The 17,625-nt window shown below is 32.4% G+C and overlaps 3 protein-coding genes across 3 annotated transcripts; 2 read left to right on the top strand and 1 right to left on the bottom strand.

Moving 5' to 3' along the window:
- The first annotated feature begins 942 nt into the window (after nucleotides 1–942).
- Nucleotides 943–8,177, top strand: LOC133303404 (GDSL esterase/lipase EXL3-like). Its single transcript, XM_061503317.1, has 5 exons — nucleotides 943–1,210; nucleotides 5,464–5,594; nucleotides 6,853–7,086; nucleotides 7,485–7,740; nucleotides 7,984–8,177. The coding sequence occupies exons 1-5, from the start codon at nucleotides 943–945 to the stop codon at nucleotides 8,175–8,177; spliced, it is 1,083 nt and encodes a 360-aa protein (XP_061359301.1).
- Nucleotides 8,178–8,941: 764 nt separating this feature from the next.
- Nucleotides 8,942–11,409, top strand: LOC133303399 (uncharacterized). The gene is made up of 3 exons (XM_061503310.1): nucleotides 8,942–9,104; nucleotides 9,356–9,823; nucleotides 10,626–11,409. Exons 1-3 carry the CDS (start codon nucleotides 9,012–9,014, stop codon nucleotides 11,298–11,300), a joined length of 1,236 nt encoding a protein of 411 aa, XP_061359294.1. The 5' UTR covers nucleotides 8,942–9,011; the 3' UTR covers nucleotides 11,301–11,409.
- Nucleotides 11,410–13,049: 1,640 nt separating this feature from the next.
- On the bottom strand, nucleotides 13,050–17,388 carry LOC133303393 (CO(2)-response secreted protease). Its single transcript, XM_061503303.1, has 9 exons — nucleotides 17,152–17,388; nucleotides 16,806–17,062; nucleotides 16,547–16,658; nucleotides 15,827–16,337; nucleotides 14,672–14,772; nucleotides 14,298–14,540; nucleotides 14,068–14,182; nucleotides 13,745–13,955; nucleotides 13,050–13,631 (listed from the first exon to the last, which is right to left on the bottom strand). The coding sequence occupies exons 1-9, from the start codon at nucleotides 17,370–17,372 to the stop codon at nucleotides 13,072–13,074; spliced, it is 2,331 nt and encodes a 776-aa protein (XP_061359287.1). The 5' UTR covers nucleotides 17,373–17,388; the 3' UTR covers nucleotides 13,050–13,071.
- Between the last annotated feature and the right edge of the window lie 237 nt (nucleotides 17,389–17,625).

The following is a 17,625-nucleotide window of genomic DNA, read 5'->3' as shown; positions in this document are numbered from 1 at the left end:
ATTCATGCAAGCTATGCAAGATTTTTTCAGTATATTAACTAGTGTTGTTAAGTTACAGGTTTAAAAATGAAAATATTATTTACTATTCTTCATTAAATAATCTCATGTATTTTTTTTTTTGAACTTTCAAGATATTAAAGTATGTTTATAATTTTGTTTGATAATTTCTATTTTATTTATGGATCCCTTTTTTCTCTTATTGCAGGAATTCCTGCAACCATTTTTTAACTATGTACTCCGGAAGTACATAGTTAAAAAATGGTTGCTGTTTTTCTTTTAATTATGTAAAAGAGAGTACATAATTAAAAAATAATTTCAGAAATTCCTCCAACATAATAAAAATATTTTCATTTATTTATTTATTACAAAACATGCCACCTAGAGTTGTCGTGCTAAATAAGTAGTTTCTATGCTTGAATTTAATTAGTATTAATTTATACTAGTCTCTGATTTCGTTGAGGTAGTTTGTTCTTGTCTTCCGCATTTAGTTTCCCATGTGAACGTGTTTGGTTAATTCCAAAATATTTCTTCTTCTTGTCATGTTGGCTCTTGCTTGGAACAGTTGATCACCGCTATCATTGATTTATAGATTTATAGCCCGTAAATATAAGCAACAGAATGAAATCTGAGTGATCGTGCTGGGGTCATCATCTATGACAGGATACGTGGAAGTGTGTCAAAACGTACAATTAATGAATTCGGATTTGATGTGAATCGGGCCTTGATTTAAAGCAATTATGGAGCTCACTTAAAAAATATAAAAAAAAAAAGAATTTTATTACATTAAAATAAAGATATAGGTACCTCCCTTGTGGTTGTGGAGTGTTTGTGTAACCAATAAATGACCTGAGCTAACACAATATACATGAATTATCAATTACATATAAGTATATAATACATATTATATTGACGCAGAATGTGATGTGCATGGGTGAACGCAGTATGGAGTGGTACACGATTAAGTCTGTGGTCTTTCTTTGTTGTGTTTTGTGTCTCCGTCTTTTTTATACTGCAGAGGCTATCATTAAACTGCCAGGCAATGAAACAATTCCAGCACTGATAATGTTTGGAGATTCAATCGTTGACACAGGAAGCAACAATTACATAATGACGCTGGCTAAGTGCAATTTCCTTCCTTATGGGAGGGATTTCCAGGAAGGGAGACCAACAGGAAGATTCTCCAATGGCAAGGTCCCTTCCGACTTCATAGGTACTTAAATATCCCTTCTTTATTCTACTAATTGTCTTCTCTGCATGCAATTGCAAATTCATTCAATAGCTATTCAATGGTCATAGTACTAGTATAAGCAAAAGTATAAATTCTTCAAAGAAACTGTAAATGTCTATATCCTTATTGAATAAATAAATATTTATTTTTCATTAAATCATCTTAATTATATTTAAAAATATGAAATGCTTTGGATTTTAAAGAAATTAGTTAAATGTCTTTGCAGTTTCTATTTCAATTATCCAATCTTCAAAAATATCATAAAATTATAAAGAAAAAAATGTTTGTCATTTTAAATGATATAAAGTTATGTCATCTCAAAAAAGGATAGGTTATTCTACCTATCATTTTTTCTGTCTACCTCTACCTACCACCCTCCAACACCGTTATATCAGAATCTTAACTAACATTTATCTTTCTCTCTCTTCTTGAGATTCTGATCTTGCGGTGTTGGAGGGTGGTAGACAGTGGTAGCAGAAGAAATGGTAGGTAGAATAACCTATTATTCTACCTACCATTTCTTCTGCCTACCACCCTCCAACTCCGTTAGATCATAATCTTAACTAACATTTATCTTTCTCTCTCTTCTTGAGATTCTGATCTAGCGGTGTTGGAGGTTATTCTACCTACCATTTTTTCTGCCTATCACCTCCAACACCGCTAGATCAGAATCTTAACTAACATTTATCTTTCTCTCTCTTCTTGAGATTCTGATCTAACGGTGTTAGAGGGTGGTAGGCAGAAAAAGGGATAGATTATTCTACCTACTATTTTTTCTGCCTACCACCCTCTAACACCGTTAGATCAGAATCTTAACTAACATTTATCTTTCTCCAATGGCGGAGCCATTGCTATGCCAGCAGGTGCCTTGGCACCTGCTTGGTTTTAAAAATTTTATTTATTATATTTAAATATGTAATTAATTATAATTAACAAAGATTAAATTTATAATTTGGCATCACCTAAATAAATATAATTATATTAATATTTTTCAATCAGAAAAATAAAATCCAATATCCAAATCCTTTTACCTGACCCATAAATTAAAATCACTTTAAAAGTCCTAATTTGTGACTTACAATTGCAATTAGATTTCTCTCTCTTGCTCCTTTTTTCATTTGACTTGTTGCACAACTTGCTAGCTCTGCAAGACTTCGATTGAAATAGCAATGGCTTACGAAATGAAAAGATGGAAGAATCATACAAAAATATATTTTGTAAATAGAAAAGTATAATGAAGGAGAATCGCTTTGACTCTAAATGTTGTCTGTATGCTTTAATTTGTAGTTAATATCTCAATTATAAAGTGGAATTTATAGAAAAATATTATATTTGTGTGTTTTCATATCCTTATGACAATGCTTGGTTCATTACTTATCATGCTATGGGAGGAAAGTGAAATTCTTATGTTTGAAATGCTTACCCAAAAGGTTAGTGTCTTTTTATATGTTTGCTTTGATATATAATCATTTAGAAAAATATTTCTGCACCTAATGCATATAAGTTATCTGCATTTACTCTCAAAATAACGTCGTTTGGGGATTGAAAAATTAAAAAATTATAATTATAAAGACTATAATAATCGTAGAATAAATTAAAATTACAAAAACCCCATGATTTCCGTCCCAAAACGACGTCGTATTGGGCTTACTGCAGATAACTTATCTACAATGACTGCAGAAAAAGCGAACCCATAATCATTAACGATTGTTCATTTGAATTTTCAATGTTATCTGATATTATTTAATACATAATTTAAATAACTATGCTAGAATTCATAATAATTTTTTTTGATTAATTTGTATAATTACGATAAATATCTTGATAATTTATTATGTTAAAATTTTTTGGCACCACCTAAACTTTTGGTCTGGCTCCGCCACTGTCTTTCTCTTTCTTCTTGAGATTATGATCTAGCGGTGTTAGAGGGTGGTAGGCAGAAAAAATGATAGGTAGAATAACCTATCTCTTAAAAAAAAAGCCACCTACTTTCTCTCTCCCATAATTTTTATTTTTTGTGTATATCTCTTTTCTAAAATGACATAACTTATGTCATTTAAAATGACAAAGAGCAAGCCCAATTATAAATGTATATGACTCATTTTGCTTTCCTTTTTTTGGTTGCTTGACTTTTTAAGGAAAGTTAACAGCATGTAAGTCACCTTGCGAAATATTATAGGAAAGTTTAGGGTGTGTCGGACAATGTTTCGAAAAATATTTTTTTAATTTATTTTTAGGAAAAGGTTATAGTTATTATTATTTTTCTTATTAATTGGTACTACTAAATCTTAATCGTTGATTTCTACGAATCTAATGGTTATAATTTATTGGGTCACATTTGTTAATTAATTATTAATTCTATTAAATTATAATCGTTAGATTGATTAAAATCAACGGTTAAGATTTGGTAGTAACAAGTAGTAAGAAAAAAAAGTAGTAATTATAACCTCTCCTTTATTTTTAATATGACAAATAAAAATAATTATTAAAATGTTTGATAAAATTGTTGAGATAATGAACTGTTTGTCAATAATACAAAGCTTTATTTTTTTTACATCTTAGAACAATAAATTCATAAATATTTTCGTTTTGAATTATACTTACTTTTTCATTATTAACTAATATAAAAAATTATTATTCACGTTTAAATTTCTACAAGATATTTTATAAGGGAAACTTCATTTTCACCCATTATGGTTTTGTGATTTGTCATTTGACCCCGTGGTTTTAAACTTATCACTTAGACCCATTGTGCTTAAATAATTTATCATTTAACCTCCTGTGATTTCAAATTTTCACTTAGACTCCTTGTGGTTAAAAATATTTTCACTTAGACTCCTTGTAACAAAAATAAAATTTTTAAAAAATAAATAAGAGGAAAATAAATTTTCCCTCTTTTTTATTTTATATCCTCACCTAATGCATTTAATAAGGTTTAAAAAATAAAAATAAATTCTAAAAAAATTCACTTATTTTTATCAAGAAAATAAATTCAAATCAAATATTTTTTTTATCTATTTAAAGAAAGTAATATCTTATCTTGATAATACATATTTAATTTATCATAAATAATATTTTTTAATTTCATCTAAATAATTTTTTTAATTTCAAATATATTGTTAAAATAAAAAAAATTAAGAATGTAAAAATTAATTTCAGAATAAATAACTTAAAATATTTTCAAACCCTAAATGCATTACATTACATGAGGATATAAAATAAAAAAGAGAGAAAATTTATTTTAAATATATTTTTAAAATGTTTATTTTTTAAATTACAATGGATTTAAGTGAAATTTTTGTAACCACAAAAGATCTAAGTGAAATTTGAAACCATAAGGAGTTAAATGATAAATTATTTCAGTACAATAAATTTAAGTGATAAATTTAAAATCACCAGAAATCAAATGATAAATCACAAAATCACCGGATGAAAATGAAGTTTTCCTATTTTATACGGTCTTACTTATTTTGGTACGTACTCACATAACTCTGAACCCGAGCCTGGTTAAAGATGTTGGTCAGAGTAGTGACAAGATTCTTAATTGGTTATTAATTACATCAGAGTTTGCCCCCTTTTTTTTCGCACTTTATTATTTCCAATGTCCGTTTGGCTTCATTAGCGGAGGCTTTTTTTTTTTTTTTTGGTAAATTCTATCATCTGAAAATTGAATAACGCGCTTTAAATAAATTTTATACATGTTCAAACTCACGTGTATATTCTTATACAGTAAAATCCATGTGAAGTTATATGGAACCGTTTTATATAAAATTACATATTGTTAAGCAATTATATATATATATATATATATATATATATATATATATATACATATATATAAAATTTTATTTGTATAAGAAATTTTAATACAAGATTTTTGTTTTAAAAAAACCTCTATTTTATTTTTAATCCAAAGACGAAAAGAGTAACTTTGTCATAGAAATATAACTTTACACATACACGCATATTTCTAAACCATTAAATTAACATCTCTATGTATGTATTGTCATATCAAAATCTGTTTATATAAATGATAAATCTAAATGCAATCCATTAATAGTTCATTTTTTTTAATTTCTTTAAATAATGTTCACGTAGCATTATCTAAATAAAAAAACAAAATATAACTTTAATATATTCACTCCTCTTTTTTCAGACCCGAAAAATAAATTGATCACTTTGCTTCTGATTTTCAATCTAATTCTCAAATCAATGTTTTCATTTTGGTAATTCAGCGGAAGAATTGGGAATCGAAAGATATATACCATCATATAACAGTCCGAGTTTGCAGCCCGATGAACTCCTTACGGGAGTCAACTTCGCGTCGGGTGGCTCCGGATATGATCCTTTGACCCCGAAATTGCAGGTACATGCGCTTGATTTATGGATACCTCTCGTCTCATTCATTTTGTAAATGAAAAATATTTGGATTTAGATCCTTTCTTTCTTGTTAAAAAAATATAGCATAGTCATACGAGAAATTATAACTATACAAAAGTGAATTAATGATGATAAAAAAATAGAAAAAAATATATTAAAATAGATAATTACAAAATCAAAATTACTGATTCACTCTTGTATGATTATAATATTTCCACGTGATCATGTCATTTTTTTTCTTTTAACACTAGAAAATCCATTTCCAAAATATTTAAGTTTTTACACAAAACAGTTTGCGAATCAAACGTGTCATGCTATTAGTGTGTCTAAGCTTTTAAAACAATTCCTCTTTCATATCTTGTTTTTTAATCTAACATGATTTGTCCGTAAGGTTCTTTTCCTTGGATTTGAATTTTATGAAACATAGCAAGCCTCAGTGTCTCCCTTCATGTGTTTCGACTTGCTCTCCACTCCTCCCTGCTTCAAACCTATCGCATCATTTTGTTAGAAACTAACGATCTCGTCCTGTTGAATAATTATTTGTTCTAATATTGTGTTTGAAAATACGTTTGCACCATGTAAAATGTAAAATCAAAACGTGGATTTAAGAAATTGATATCTTGTTTGATAATTTTTTTATGACTATGATTCGGGACTCAAATTTAAGTTTAGATAGAAGTACGAATTTGTTGTTTTGTGGAATTGTGGTAAATATTATATTTAAGGGGTTTACTAATCTCATGTTACATGAGATAATACAAATATGTGGTTTAAAAAGAAAAGAAAAAAGAAAAAAAATTGGCACAAAATTCTATAGATCTATGATATGAGATAGGTATCTTATGCAGCATGAGAGTATTATTTCTCTATATTTAAATAATATTCACGATGTTATAATTACTCTTCACGTAGAGAGGGCGAGTCAAAGCTGCTCCTCTGTGATAAAAAAATTTACCGATTTGAATATGAAAACAATCTCTTTTTTCAAATATAAACTTTAAACTTAATTTTTTTTTTTTGATACAAACTTTAAACTTAAACTTTGCAAACCCGAGTGATTTATTATTACTTTTCACATAAATAATTAAATATATGAAAATACAATCAATTCATTTTGAACTTATTTTTAACTAAAACCAATTTTACAAAATGAATATTCAGTTAAAATTAAATTTGCAAATTAACTCACACACAAAACGCATACTAACTTATTTTTCGTGTACCTTGTTACTCTGGGAACACAGTCAGTCATACCGTTACCTGAGCAACTGAAGCAATTCAAAGAATACATAGAAAAGCTGAAAGGAAATTTTGGGGAAGAAAGAACCAACTTCATCTTGTCCAAAAGTTTAGTATTTGTGGTAGCGAGCAGCAACGACATTGCCAATTCTTATTATGCATCTGGAATTAGGAAAGCGCAATATGATATTAACTCTTACACTGATATGTTGTCGCAATTTGCCTCTTCTTTCATTAAGGTAATCTCACACTCAATACCCTCCTTCTATCCCTCATGACAAAGAATTAAAGATCAAAGATGATTATATTTTTAACTTAAGTTTCCGTCCATCATTTTAATAACGAAATGAAATCTGCTGTCTCTTTTCCGTTCCCTTTAATTAACTAATGACAATTTAGAAAAAAAAGTGACTGATAACTAAAAAAGGTATTATATTTCGTTTAAAAGAAAATTATTTTTTATTATTATATTATTATTTAATTGAATAGATAAAAACACAGAAAAAGGGACAGCAGATTTAAATCCTCTAATAGCTGTTTTTTTTTTTTTTGGTAAAATAATGTATCTTGTTTTGCCTTTTCACGTCCCTTAGTATTTTTATTTTATATTTTATTTTTCCACTGTGATGTTCCAAAGGAAATATATGGATTGGGGGCAAGGAGAATAGGAGTGTTTGGTGCACCCCCAGTAGGATGCTTGCCATTTGAGCGAACGCTGTTTGGAGGAATAGAGAGAAAGTGCTCCCAAGAAATAAACATGGCATCAACGTTGTTTAATGCTAAACTCTCTGCAGAGATGGACTACCTAAACCAAAATATGCCTCAAGCGAAGGTGGTGTATGTTGATGTTTACAACCCTTTGCTTCATATCATCGAAAACCCAACCACATATGGTACTAAACTACTAATACATACATCCTTTGCCTTTTATGAAAAAAAAAAAACTTCTATCACATGTGTTGGTGAAATCAACATAATTTTGTTTAGTCCCCCTCAAAAAATAAAAAATAAAAAACATCTTTTTTTAGGGGGGGAAATTGAAAGAAAAAAAAATTGTTGATTTCACCAACATATATAGTTATATACATTTATTCCCATTTCCTCTTTCGCTCCTAAATCTTTAAATTGAATTTCAGGCTTTGAAGTTGTTGACAAGGGATGCTGCGGCACGGGGATTGTAGAGGCATCGATATTGTGTAATCAGTTAGAAACGGAAACCTGCGCAGACGATTCTAAATATGTGTTTTGGGACAGCTACCATCCCACCGAGAGAACGTACCAGATTCTTGTTGATAAAATCGTCAACAAATATGTAAACAGCTTCTTCTGAGACCACTTGATTCAACTTCATTGCCCTTAATTTAGACTTCCGGTCAAATCACTCAAGTCTTGCTACATGGTGAAATAAACAAATAAATGTATGATTGGATCATTCACTTATTGTAAAGGATAAGATCCCAATTTTTATACAGGATGTGCCTTATATTTTCAGAATTTCAGTATCTTCAATTCCATGCCAATTTTTTTTATTTTTAATTAAGAAAAATAAAATTGTAAGAACTTGAATAGAGATATTTTTTACTCTAATAGTTTGATGGGTTCGCTTTTTCTACCGTCAACGTAGATAACTTATCCACGGTGAGTCCAAAACGACGTTGTTTTGGGACGGAAATCAATTTATTTTTGTAATTATAATTTATTTGAAGGTTATAATAGTCTTTTTCATTATAATTTTTTTAATTTTTCAATTCAAAACGACGTCGTTTTGAGAACAAATGTAAATAACTTATCTACATTCACTTTAGAAATATTAAAGTTAGTTTAATTTGTGGTAACCACCTTATAACATTTATTTGCTTGCATTCGGATTCGAAGGTAAATTTCCTTGTCAAAGGCCAAATGTCGCAAATTGAACAAGTAGGTTATGTTTATAACAACCATTAAAAGGCTTGTTTTGAAATGGGCTTATATTTCTGGCACAAAATTGGACCTTGTTTTGAAATGGGCTTATCTTGTTTTGAAATGCCTTTTGTTATTTGGGCATAAAGAGGAGAAAGTCACAGCTAGACAGACAAGTTTTGCTCCGTCGTTTTTGTGAAATGTTCGTGCAATACGATCATCATTAATCAGTGAACGACGGAGGTTTTGTTCGTTCCGTCGTGTAATGGAGCCTGTAGGTTTAGTGTTCGACCAATTGAAAGCTTTTGCCAAATCCGGTCAAGACTTTTTTGACGGCCTTTTTCGTCGGCGCAATCCGGTATTTGCTAAACAACTCTCTCTCTTATTTCATGATTCTATCTTATTGTATAAACACGTTAATAACCATGTTCTCCTTCATTATCACCTTTTTCCAATTGGTGCTACTATACTAGTTCCTTTTATGATTTAAAATAACCAAACCAAGATAACATCAAATGCTGTGCCTGTCTTTCGATATACATAGTTAGTTCTCTAGCTTTTTTCTTTATGTTGTGCTTTTGATAGCTGTGTCCGCAATCATAATTTCAGATTGAAATCCTTAAACGTTTACAAAGAGAAGCTTTCTCGGATCTTATGAAACTCAGAGACAGACAAGAAAAGGTTGAGAGAATGCTTTCCGTGTATAAATCGTCCAAAGGAGGTCCATTCGAGGAAGCTGCCACCCATGTAAGAGGACAAGTGGATTTCCTGGGGGGTTTGTTGGTGATGGACAACCTTAATCAGCAGAACTTAGATGCCTTAAATAGGTCTGGAATAAGAACCGGCATTGATTTGAGATTCGTTTTCGAAACAACCATTGGGCAGAAGGATACCCTTGCTGCAGAATTTGTGGTCACTCAGAAAGGAAAGGAACATCATGATTATGTCCTTGACATGCCACTTTCTCTGGCGAAACTCAGCTATAGAGCAAATGTTAGTGATTGGTTATCTCTGATGGCTATCCCAATGGGAGCCCAATGCAGGGATGTTGTAATTGCTTCAAATTCTTCTGACCAGGTACTATATAATTGCGTATGTTTGTCCGATGATATTAGTGATATTCAGTTCACTGTTAGAATTTGTTGCAACTAGCAGTTAGTTTGGTGTTCAGTATTCCCTTAAAATTGGAGATGAAAAATGAAAAATTCAGGGTCGAGTTTTTCACATAATTTATCATATCAGGAAAATCTCTTCCCTGAAATTCTCAGTTTCTCACCCCCTAAAATCAGGGGACACCAAATTGTAGAAGAGTGCATATTCATGCGTTTAGTAATCTGTTATGCTCCTTCATAATTGTGTAAAAAGTATTGGAAAGCCCTGAAACAGCGCACTAGCTGTTAAAAACATAATGCCTAGCCTTCAAAATTTTGTAACAAATGTGTTCTTGTATGTGGATGTGGTTTGTCCCAAGTACATGGATTTCATTACCCTGAGGTCAAGTCACGTGTTTATCTAGTTTCTGGTTGAGTTGTTTACTTTACCTCTATTTTGCTTGCATTTTATCTGGATTCTTGAATTTCTTAACTGTAAATGGAACAGTATATTTCTCCCTTAAGATATAGTCCTTTTAAAATCAGCTCATCTACTGGATTAAACATTATTTCTCTGATTTCTCTTCATTATGGCCATAAATGTAAATAAATTGCATGGACCATGTTTTTTTGGCATGTTGAGTCATCCGTTTTGTTTAGAGTAGAAAAAACATTTAATCCAAATGTCATCTTCTATAAGTCATTGTGTCTTTTTTATTTTTTTGGATTTCTCTACCCTCTCCTAATTAGGCCCCTTGATATATTGATATGGTTTTGTGCCAATTCAGCTGGGAAAGGGCCATATGAACTTTTCCTCTTTTGGACCACCGCTTCTGAATCTGCACAATGGTAGCGCCATTGGCATAACTGTGAGAAAGTCAAATGTTATTGCTTCATTGGCTCAATTTGTTGCTGGACTGGGCATGCCGTCTGGTTATAATACAATGGAGAATAGATGCAGCACTTTCGGGCAGCTTGTGTGTCAATTAACTAGAGGAACAAAGCTGTCTGTTCTGGGTTTTCATCAAATGCCTTTTTCATCAAGGCAACTTGGAAAATTTGGAGCTTTTACAATTCCAATTGCCTTGTCCAAGCAACATGACGTCTCTGACGTAGTACCTGAAGCATTGCCACAGGTCTCAGCTGGTTCTATTGCTTTGACGGTGGAGTCTGAACTTGATGACTTTACAAGAATTGGAGGTTGGATTGAGATGAACAAATTAAATCCCAAATCTCCACAATGGTCTGTATCCATGTCTGATGTTTCTGAAGATTCATTTGGCTGGGGAATTAGTCTCAGTGGGATGATTGGAGATTCAGAAAGCGGGGATCATTTTCAGGCAGAATCCTATCTAAAATTTAATATGGGTAATAAATTTTGGTTGAAGCCAGGTCTTGCATATGTAATGGATGGAAATTCTAAAATAGCTGCTTTAATGCTTCGCACTAATTGGACCATGTGATGATTATCTCCTGCTGATTGTGATATACTTTTTGGTATGTTCCGGTTCTCATCATTTTTCCTTCAGGTGTATATGACTAATCATTCTTTGTAATTAGATTTGTTTGATTCTAAACCTGTTTGGTTTTCATTCTTGAATGCATTCTTCTGGTTCTGGATGCCTATTATGTATTCTGACTAAAGATTAATTTGGGGTTGGCAAAACTTGACTTCAGAATGCATCCTGGGCACCTCAATGCGTTTTGGCCCAGACTGTATTTTTGGTTACTAAAATAATATTTACACAAACAAATATATGCATTATTTTTGACCAAAAAGTAATTTTCCTTAAATTACCCTAATAACTTACTCTTACAAAATATGAAAATCATGTGAACTTTTTTCAATACAAAACTCATTTTGTTCAAAATACATTTGAATAAAAAAAAAGTTTTAAATAAATTACCAAAGCTAGCTCTCTTTGGCGAATAGAAAACGAAATAATTTGTCTTTGTATGCATTACCCAGCAATATTAGTTACCAAAAAAAAGTGTTATTTTGTCTTGAGATTCTGATTCTGTTGGGTTAAAACAAGGAATGAAGCATTTGTTTACTCATAATTTTATGATGGGTAAAGTGTGTGTCATTTTAAAGGATGTAAAGTTGTCTCATTTTAAGAGAGAGAAAGAGATACATAAAGGAAGAAAGAGAGTTGACAAAAAAAATAAAAAATGTGGGTCCCACTTCTTTGTGAGAGTGAAAAAATATAAGTTGTGTCATTTAAAAGGATAAATATTTTTTCCTTTTATGATTGTTATATGGGTTTTATTAATCTCATGTTAAATGAGATAGTTATCTCATGTTATAGAGACAAACCAGTGGGTTCCACCACCTCATAAAAGAAAAGAAAAGAAAAGAAAAGAAAAATGTGACACAGTTATCGAAGAGTGTGTATGAGAAAAAACTTGTCTCATATGTGACATGAGAATAGTTTTTCCCTTGTTATACTAGTACAATAATAACAAATATAACAGTATATTTTATTATGTAAAATCTTGGAAGATAAATAGCTCAGTGATATATAAATAATGTATTTCAATGAAAGGAAGTGTTGAACTCGTTACATGTTGACTCTCGTAATAAATCATGCGGACAAGCATCGGACGTAAATATCATTTGCTTGCTTGCAGTAGCTTAGTTCTACTCTTTGTCTGCATCTGACTTCACAGTTGCCCTCTGATTAACTAGATCTGACTAAACTTTTATATTGGCGCAAACAGTCGAACTCTTCTCGTTACGTCTGTCTGCACTTAACATTTCCCAATTTCATGAGCTTACTGTCCCTTACTTGTTTAAAATTTCTTAAAAAGTAAGTCTTTTTTTGTATACAAGTAAGAATTAAACACATAACTTAATACAACTTATCATTTACCGCTAAACCAATCCCAGTGGCTTATCATATTTTATTTAAGTCATCTTAAGTCTGCAACTATTAGGAGGAATTTGCTTTTGAAGCATAAAACTGATGTTGATTCCATCTAGCCAAGTCATTAAAGTTATTGAAACACGTTTCTTTTTCGTAAGCAAAAGGTGTGGTGAGTAAGTTGGATTTAATTTTAAGTGTAAATAGAAAGTAGTTCGTTTTTTTTATAAAATATAAAATAGATAAGAAATTTGAGAAATTAAAATTAAAATTAAAAAAGAGGGCAAATAAATAATCAAGACTGAAGGTTAGGTAACCAGAAGAACTTAGCTTGCTTTTATTCATGGTTATTTACTTATTTTTAATGTAACTACTGGGTTAATACAAAAGGACTTCGAACAGTATATTTACCATTACTCCAGGTAATGGATCCAAACAGATTTGCCTTAGACGAGGTCGAAGTCAAGGAGAAAATAACTTGGTAGCTTAGTTGTTTACTACTTTTCGTAAACTGGAGTTTATCTGGAATTAACTTGACATTTACCCCACTGGGAGCATCGACAACGGAGGAGTACACTGTTTCATCCTCTTCACCAACGTTTGTAGCAGTTCTACTCACATTCACAGCTCCTTTCCCATTGAAGTTGGAGATTGCTATGGAAGGGTAGTTGATGTTGGAAATATGATCAGAACTCGAATCCTTGGGACAACTGAAACTATCAGGGACAGTTCTGGAGATGACCTTAATCGTGGTTATATTAAGTCCAATGTGACACAAGTAGTTCAAGTAGTCAATGGTGCTGGTTTCATAAACTAGCCCTGGTTGCAATGGTCCTGATGTTGTCATTTCCCCTGCTCCATAGTCATAAGGTGTGGCTACCGACCCTGAATCCGTTGTCATGGGTTCCTTCAAATTGTTGTTTTGAATTGCTGCATTTAGAAAAGTAGGACTTGATGAATTGCTAGATCTCATATCAGGATTATATTAAATAGGGTCTAGGGACATTGATTTCTATTTAACTATAACTAAATAAGATACTAACCTGAGGTCATGATTGCTGATTTGATTGCAGAGGCACTCCAAGTGGGGTTCCGAGATTTAACGCTGCCAGCAAGCCCCGAAACATGTGGACATGACATGGAAGTCCCGGAGTCGATGTTGTATTGAGAGGGCTCTTTTCCTTTTGGAACATCTTCTTCGTCATTGTCAATCCATGCTGCAAGAATGTCCACTCCTGGTGCTGCTATATCAGGCTACAAATAAAGCAGGTCCCTGATTAGTGTTGAGTATTGAGGATAATTTATCATGATTTATAATCTTATCACTATCAGCTATATATATATATATATACATATATATGCTTACCTTGAGAATATTACTTGAGAGTGTTGAAGGCCCTCTTGATGAAAAGTATGCCACCATAGGTGCAGGCTTGTAATCAATGACTGATACTGTCGGTAGAATTGTTGCCACTGGATTGCTTCAGATTTTATATATATAAAATCAAATTAACCCGCAATCAGCTATGAAAGCGAATTCTAAAATTAAGGGTGTTTATTAAATAGTGACCCAAACCGTTGGCATCTAATTTTTACCTGGTTGAATTGACATACTGGAGGATTGTGGGGGCATCTTTGGGACTTATCACTGTTGCTGGGAAGTCCCCATAAGACAATATCATTGCTCCATCTTGGTCAGTGATATGAACCAGACCTAATCCTCCCACCTCTTTCAACGTGTCAGCTATATCACTAGTTGAATCTGAATTACTTTGGCCATCGCAGAGGACAATCTTCCCTTTGACTTTATTTCTATCTAATGCATCTGATTGGCATTCTCTGCATGCATTTGACAAATAATATAACTTTTTTTTTTCCAAGAGCTTTTAAGTTTTGACAAGTAATTGATCAAATCCATGTTTGTTATTGCCAATTGTTTATTCATTGTTTGGTAGATTTTGCGTACGTACCTTGCTTCAACTATGCTGGCTTTACTTGTCTTGGCAGACTCACCGTATATCAATGGATACTTGGGAGAATTTGAAAGTGGGGAGAAATTTATGGATTCGCCCTGAAGTTTAATAATAATCACCAACGATGAGAACAGATAGCATCAGTTGCAATGTGCCGATTTAAAATAATATTTTTTTCGTATTATTTATTTTGAATAGGATTTTAACATTTTCTAAAGTTTTAAACTAAAAAATTAAAAGTAATGTATAAATATCAAGATTTTAAATTTAAAAGTATGGCTTAACCTTGTCAAACTATATTCTAGTTACCACTAAATCTTGGGAAAAGGAAGCGGAGGTTATAAGAAAGCAAGGGTGGGGTTTTTAGAATTTGGAAACCGGAATGAAGCAATAGTTTTCTTTTTGGGTCCGGAGATGAAAAAATTTAAGATGCTCCAGGTCCACTATTTATTCAGTGATCCTTCTAATTTTGGGGGAAGGACCCCACAAAAAATCTTCTCCCCCAAACTGATTAAAACTAGTCTTTCACCAAAAAGTTAAAGTCATTAATTTTTATGTATCTTTTTTTGGTAACAATATTTATGTATCTTTATTATTGTTATTATAACGTGGAACTGAAACCACACACATATATATATATATTTATTGTATGGTTACTTTTTTTTTAATATTGTTATAATAAACATTTAAGAAAAACATCTATCATTTTAAAGGATATGAACTTATTTCATTTTAGATCTTAACCGTTGATTTCCGTACATCAACGGTTATAATCTATTGGGTCAAACTTAATGGGCCAAATTTATTATTAATTAATTAATAATTTTAATCCAACAAATTATAACGGTTGATGGACGGAAATCAACGGTTAGGATCTAAAATGATATAAGCTTATATCTTTTAAAATGATAGATGTTTTTTCCTAAACATTTAAAGTAGTCTAATATTATAAAGAAAAAACAATTTCAATCACTGAAGTGATATAGTTGTTTTATTAACAAAATTTAAATATAAACTAATCACAATAGTAAATAAGTAAATTTATTAATAAATTGTAATTACTTAATTAGTAATTTCTTGTTTTATATTAAAGCTATTCCTAAAAACGATAACAAAACAAGAATTATGATTACCACTGTAATATGCACCCACCTTGATCACTTTGTTACCACCCAACACAACGTTAGACTGAAAATCCCGGTCGATGGTGGTGGCTGCGACGGTTAAAATCCAAGGCGCGTCGTTGACAACCGTGTGTGGCATCGGTCCATCATTACCGGCGGAGCAGACCACCACGATGCCGTGCTCCACGGCGTGAAACGCTCCGATGGCGACAGGATCGGATGTCAATGGGGGTCGAATCACGGCGGGAGAACCAAGAGAGAGCGATAGCACGTCCACTCCATCAGCAATCGCATCATCAAACGCCGCAAGGATGGAGGAGGTACTGCACCCCGAGCGGCCGCACACTCTGTAAACGGCCAATCTGGATTCCGGCGACCCACCCTTGGCGTTCCCCGCCGCAAGACCATAGTATGATGCATCAGTGACGGTGACCCCCGCCGCCGTGGACGCCACGTGGGTCCCATGGCCTAACGTATCCCTTGGAGTGTTGACCTCTTCATCATCAGGGTCAAAGTAATACCTTGCTCCGATTAACTTCCTGATGACAATGAAAATAATTGATAGCTGTTACTCTAAAGGGACCCGCCCACCGTCATCATATCTATGAAATATGAATAGAACCAAAAGCTAAATAACGTAAACAAGAGTGAAGAAGCTAAGGTGGTTAGAATTTGATTTTTTTTTTTCTCTTTCCTCTTTTGGTTGGCCTTTTTTTTTTTTTTTTAGTAACTTTAGTGGGCCTTTTACCTGTTACAGTTAGATGAATTGAAGTCTTTCGATTTCATGCAGATGCCTTTCCAACGGGACGGAACAGGATCCATACCCTTGTCGCTAAAACTTGCCGCCTCTGGCCATATGCCTGTATTGCGTTTTTTGTATTCATTGGTTAATAATTATTGAAATGATGAAATTAACAAATCGGGTACTATATTCAATTTATGATAAGGATAGAATAATAAGTATAGAGGAGTATGTATGTATGATTTATTTTAATATTAATAATAACCTGTGTCTAAGATGCCAATGACGATGTCTGATGAGGTAGAAGAATTGGAGACCGTGTTTGGGTCGGTGTCGATTTTGACGTGAGTTTGGTACTCGAGGAAATCCCAGGAACGTGTTGTGTGGAGCTTCAAAATGGTGTCAGGGAAGACAGACACGACTCCAGGTTCCTGAGCAATTGAGTTTGCCTCCTCTTTTGATAGACGAGCTGCGAACCCTGAGAAACCATGTTTATAGTTGCGTACTAGAGCCTTCTTATTCCTTCACAATTTTATGTGACTACTGTTAAGTAACATATATAACAATTTAATTAATTGATGTCCCTACAAGATATAGATGTAGTTAATTACCTTCTTAGCACTGATCTCAGAATATGAGCATGGTCATTCCGAAGGGAAGCATTTGTTGAATCTGCGGCTCCCATGTACACGATATAAACTCTATTGTCATTAGGGGTAGTGTCATCATTACTACCCTTCCCTGCTTCAATGATGTATGCGGATGATCTTGACACTCCAAGAAACAGCAAGAGAGAGTAGAATAATAGCAAGAAAACTGAATTGCCTTTCATGCTGGTATTCTCTTCCATTTTGTTGGTGTTCAATTAGTTAATGTGTAAGATCTCACATAGATTGCACACCAAGCCAATGAGGAGCATACTTGGGAGCACCCGCATATATATAAGCAATCGGTCTAGTGATGTAAAAAATAGATCTTAGGATTATGTGTTATTTTTCATTTGAGAATTTGTCTTTGGTTGTTTTTAGACATTTGATAATTATGTTAATTACTTCAGATATATATCGATGGGATGTTTAGTTGCT

This window comes from Gastrolobium bilobum, unplaced genomic scaffold, assembly GCF_033153095.1.
Source record: "Gastrolobium bilobum isolate Gb01-03AN ecotype WA unplaced genomic scaffold, APGP_CSIRO_Gbil_v1 utg34787, whole genome shotgun sequence".
Classification (NCBI taxonomy): domain Eukaryota; kingdom Viridiplantae; phylum Streptophyta; class Magnoliopsida; order Fabales; family Fabaceae; genus Gastrolobium; species Gastrolobium bilobum.
Note: the sequence above shows the minus strand (reverse complement) of the source record. Positions and strands in the feature narration are given on the sequence as shown.